This window comes from Manacus vitellinus, unplaced genomic scaffold (assembly GCF_001715985.3).
Source record: "Manacus vitellinus isolate BGI_N305 unplaced genomic scaffold, ASM171598v3 scaffold_123_pilon, whole genome shotgun sequence".
Taxonomy (NCBI): domain Eukaryota; kingdom Metazoa; phylum Chordata; class Aves; order Passeriformes; family Pipridae; genus Manacus; species Manacus vitellinus.
This window is the reverse complement of record NW_021938915.1, coordinates 257,322-262,429: the sequence shown is the minus strand read 5'-3', so window position 1 is coordinate 262,429 and position 5,108 is coordinate 257,322. Positions and strand designations below refer to the sequence as shown.

Genomic DNA, 5,108 nt, shown 5'->3' with positions numbered 1-5,108 from the left:
TGGGTTGGGCCTTGCTGCTGCCTTAGGATTTTTGTGTTTCCAATCCCTTGTTCCTGTGCTGGTTTGTGTCTTGCTGACACTGTCTGTTGCATTTTCCATCCACATTAAAACTTCACTTTGCTGCAGTAACTTGGTTTTTGGTTGGTTTTTATGAGTTTGCTCTTCTGATTTTCCACATTGAGCAGGGATATGTTCACAGAGTCCCAGAATCCTTGTGGTTGGAAAAGACCTCCAGGGTCATCACCCTGTGCCCCATCCCCACCTTGGCCCCAGCCCAGAGCACTCAGTGCCACGGCCAGTCCTTCCCTGGACACCTCCAGGGCTGGACACTCCAAACCTCCCTGGGCAGCCCCTGCCAAGGCCTGAACACCCTTTCCAGGGGGAAATTCCTCCTGAGATGATGATGATCATGAAGCTCAAGTCGCATTAGTTGGTGAACAGGGTTTGTGAGACACTCAACAGCTCATGGACACCCTGTGTTGTAGCACACAGTGGATGCAAACAAGTTATTACCCCCATTCTAAGGGACAGGTTTAAAGGGAAAAGCATCAGTTAATTCATTTATTCCTTTTTTGGTCCTTTTCTCCAGCAGAAATACAAAATGTCTTCTTTCCACAGCAGATAATTTTAGAAGTTCAAAGCACCTCTCAGACGCTCGTAACTATTTTATATATTTACAGTGTGTTATTAGACTATTAAAAGCTTAATTCTCTTCTCAGGTGCTTCATTATTGAAAAACAGTCACTTCAAAGGTGCGTGTTGGGGCATTTCAATGTTTACTTTAGTCAGAATGGGATTTTATAGCCTTCAAATGTTTCATTCAGATGTGGCTCTAAACAGACAACCACGAGAGACCCTAAAACTGCCTCCTTTGCCTTCTCATCCTCGAAATTTGGATTTCTTTCTTCCACAAAGATGATTTGGGGTCTGGAGCATCTCTGATGAGCAGAGACTGTGGGAGCTGGGCCTGGTTAGTCCGGAGAAGAGAAGGCTGGGAGGGGATCCCTTCTATGCACACAAATATATCAAATATCCACACAAACCTCTCATCTGAGAGGGGATCCCACCCATCCACACAAATATCTCCAAGGGGTGGCAGATGATGGTCCCAGACTCCTCCCAGTGGTGCCCAGTGACAGGGCAAGGAGTGATGGCCACAAACTAAACCTCAAGAAGTTCAACACAAGGCAGAACTTTTTTCCAGGGAGGGTGGACCAGCTGCCCAGGGAGGGTGTGGAGTCTCCTCTCTGGGGACATTCCAACCCCTCCTGGGGTGTCTCTGTGTCACCTGCTCTGGGTGACCCTGCCTTGCACTGGGTGATCTCCGGAGGTCCCTTCCAAGCCACTGTGGGATCCTGGGATTCTGTGAAGTCGCCTCTGCGTGTTCAGAGGGCGGCGATTCCACTCCCAGGAGGGGCTCGAGGGTTCGATGGGGCTCTCGAAGCTCTTCACCAGCCCTTTGTGCCCAGACTCTGGGACAGCATCGCGCTATTAACAAGTTATTGCTGCCATTTGGACACTTCAGTCAGGAGTAATGAGTCCCTTTGGAATTGCGTCAAGGGCTCTCACCTTAATGACACCGGGGTGATTCCACAGCCTGGGAACTTCGCACCATTTCATTGTCATTCAAATGGAGCGCTTGAAGCGACGCTCGCAAACACTTGTCCTGAGCAGCACTTAATGAGGCGAACGGAAAGTGCGATTTTCTGCTCTCTAACAGATCAGGTCTCTAAATCCAGAAAGCTGGACAAACCTTAGACACTGCCAGCAAAAAAAAAAAAAAAAAAAAAAAAAAAAAAAAAAAAAAAAAAAAAAAAAAAAAAAAAAACCACGAGAAAGAGGAATTTTCTGCCAACATCTTGTCTTACTCCCCAGTAATTCTGGGGTTGTTCTTATGTCCAGTGGCAGAGCTGTGATGCTGAAGCAAATTGAAAAAATATTTCCAAACCCTTCCTAGGAAATTCCAGAACCGGCAACTTCATTTTTTTTTTTTTTGAGGCTCTACTGGGTTATTAGTTTGCAAAATGTGTGCTCAGGTTCAGCTGAGCTCTAAATGAGTCTCATAAAAGCCACAGGGTGCTGTGTGTCTCCTAAAACATCAAGCTGGGGACAAAAATCTGTGTATATCCAAGTCAGAAAAAAGAAAACCAGGGACATGAAATGATGCTGTAACATTTTTAATAAGAATAAAGCTCACAATCTAAAATAGCACAGAAAGCAGAAGAAGAAAGAAATGGGTACAACATGAATTTATATCTGCAGAAAATCTCCCGGTTTCATTGGAACAATTTTGCTGGAGCATTTTACTGCCAATTTACATTTTTAAACCTTTCCACTTGCTTCAAGTCGAATGAAACAAACCTGATTAGACGAATTAGTGTTTCTTTGGTGCAGTTTCAAAGGCAGTTAAGGTAGAAAAACATCCCTAGGAGGGCTCGTACAGGCACACTCTAGACTTCATTAAAATCAGCCGAGAAAGAGCTATAAATGAGTTAAGTCGTTCACCCGAATTAACCAACATTAAACCCGCGTTCCTTCACACCACCAAACCCGGGCAGGGCTAAGAAACCGGCAGAGAAAAAGGGAGACAAAACGCTTGGGAAAAAGGTTGAAGCTTTATGGGAAGGCTGAGCTCTCCGAGTCCTGCAGCTTTTCGCAGTCCCGGAGCTCCCGCAAAGCTCCGCCGAAAATCAGCCGCGAATTCCTCGATTCCGGTGGTCGTTTCCCGTTCGGTCTGTGGATCTAGCAGGGGTAGCAGGGGTAGCAGCTGCCGTAGCTGTACCTCTGGCTGTACCGGGAGTAGGGAGCGTAAGCGGCCGGCTGTGATGGGCAGCAGTCGCGGACCCGCACTGGTAGCTCTGGGACCCGCAGGGGCTCCCGCAGTCGTAGCTCCGGTAGCTGTACACGGCCCCGAAGCTGCAGGGGGAGTAGCAGGAGTCCTCACACTGCCGCTGGTAGTAGAAAGTCATCTTGGCTGGGTGGAGGGGGGCGAGCCTGGAACGGAGCATGGCAGAAAAAGCCCGTGAGGTGCGAGGAAACCCCGAGGACGTGCAGCAAACCCACTGCCCGGCTCCCTCTGCGCTCCTCTGCTGTTCCCTCCTGATTTGTAAAGCCGGGTCTCTCCCCTAATCCTCCATCCTGAGCCTTCCCAGCCTCACTGATTGCACCCCCGGGAAATGGGATTGCGAGCCGTGACTCTGCGTCTAAAGACCTGGGAGGGAATAAACCGAAAACCCTCCACAGGCTTTGTACCGAGACAAAGACTTCAGGGGAAAAGAGGATGCCTGCAGAACGCTCAAATATTAATTAAAATCCAGGGAGGAAAGGCTATTTTACATACGAATAACTCTCATCAAATCCCAGCCTTCATTCCCAATGCCTTTATCTTGTAGATGGGCAGAAAAGAAAGGAGGGGGAATAGTAACAAATACATCTCTTCACTATTCACCAAAATTTCCTAAATCTATCCCGACTTACCCAAGTGTCCAAGGAGGATAAAGCAGGAGAAGCGAGTGCCTGGTTTTCGGCTGTGCAGGGTTTTTATAGAGCGTCCAGTCCCGCCCCAGCTCGGGTCAGCTCCAATTACCAACCCCTTTTTGCCTCCCCCATGACTCCTTCCCATTGATATCCCGCTCCTCCACAGGGTTTCTGATTATTGGTCCGGGCTACACCCCTGCAGGTCCCTTTCATCTCAAAGCTACTCAGGGCAATTAAGCCTTGGTATCATCCTGCTGAATTGGCTCTTCGGCACCGCGACAGGTCGCCAGAATACGCAAGGACTCCGGAATTCCACACGCAGCGCCCTTGGAGGAGTAGCCTCGCTGGGCAGTGTCGGCCCACCTGCTTCGCTGGGCATTTTTTCCCCCTGAAACAGCCGTGGAAGGGAAGCACAACCTCAGCTTCTCTCGTGTTCCACACCTCCAATGAGCCGGGAGGCAGCACCGACCCCTCCGACGTTCCCGGTGACTTGCACAGGGGGAAAGACCATTCCTTTGATTTGGGGCCGGCATTGATTCAGCCGGAAAATTGGCCTGTGAGCACCGAAATGGTATGTACACGACGCATTTCAGAGGGAAAAAACCCCCAGAGCCCCAGTTGTGAAGCTATAAATTACGAGTTAATAAAGCACAGAAACAGCACAGCCCGATACGCGTTTTTAGAGCGGGTCTTACATAACCGGGCGTAGCAAGGTGGCATTAACGTTCAAATAATAAATCTCTTTGTGCAGGGAAATATTTAATAAGTATTAATGAAGGCTTTGATATTCGAAATTTAGAGAAAGGCCCAGAACTCCTGACGTGCCTGTCATTATCCTGCCTTTGGATGCGGGTAAACAGCAGTGCTTGGAGGTGAAGGTCACCAGGGAAGACCAAGTTGTTGCTGCTTCCCAAGTCACATTCACAGGGCTCAGCATTAATCATCAAATTAATTAAACACCTCAACAACACTAAGAAAACATCACATTAAACCATATTTGGAATTTGGGGGATTCCTCAGGAAAACTACAGTTATTAGAGAGATAAGTCCCTGTTTTGTCATGAACCCCTGAGCAAATAATTTTAGGATCTAAGCATAAAAAGAGCACCAAACAGATATTCCTTCTGTGTAGACTTAGGAGTTTGTTAATTTTGGTCAAAGTAATTGATAGAGCACAGCAAGCAAATAAATCAGATTTTCTCCAGAATGACCTTCCTGTGGGAGGTCATGGTACAAAATTAACACATCCATGCACCACAAAAATATTAAAAAATTATAACTAAAAATACACAACTATTCTGATCAAAAACTGCAATTCTGAAATAAAAAACCAAAACAAATAATAAACTATTTCTGCCAAAAATAATTGCAGTCCTTTGTTCCTCTGAGGAATCCAGAGTCATTGCAGGCTTTGTGAACTGGCATTTGTCCATTCATCCAAAACTGGGATTGTGAGCATCAATTAATTCTGCTCTCAATATCCTTCCTTCCCTTTCCTGTTATAACTCAGATTTCACCACACTAATTCTGCAAATATAATTGACCCCGGAAGTCTGAACATGAAAGAAAACGACAACGCAAGGTCATGCTTTTGGAAGCCAAGACCTGACTAATAGTTCCCAAAGCAAGGA

The 5,108-nt window shown here is 46.9% G+C and overlaps 1 protein-coding gene across 1 annotated transcript in view; it reads left to right on the top strand.

Moving 5' to 3' along the window:
* The window catches only part of LOC115308140 (claw keratin-like), a 2,488-nt gene extending 730 nt beyond the window's left edge, over positions 1–1,758 (top strand). Inside the window, exon 2 of the mRNA XM_029965909.1 lies at positions 1,721–1,758. Coding sequence (XP_029821769.1) covers positions 1,721–1,758 — 38 coding nt within the window. The remainder of the gene's footprint in view (positions 1–1,720) is intronic.
* Positions 1,759–5,108: the final 3,350 nt, after the last annotated feature.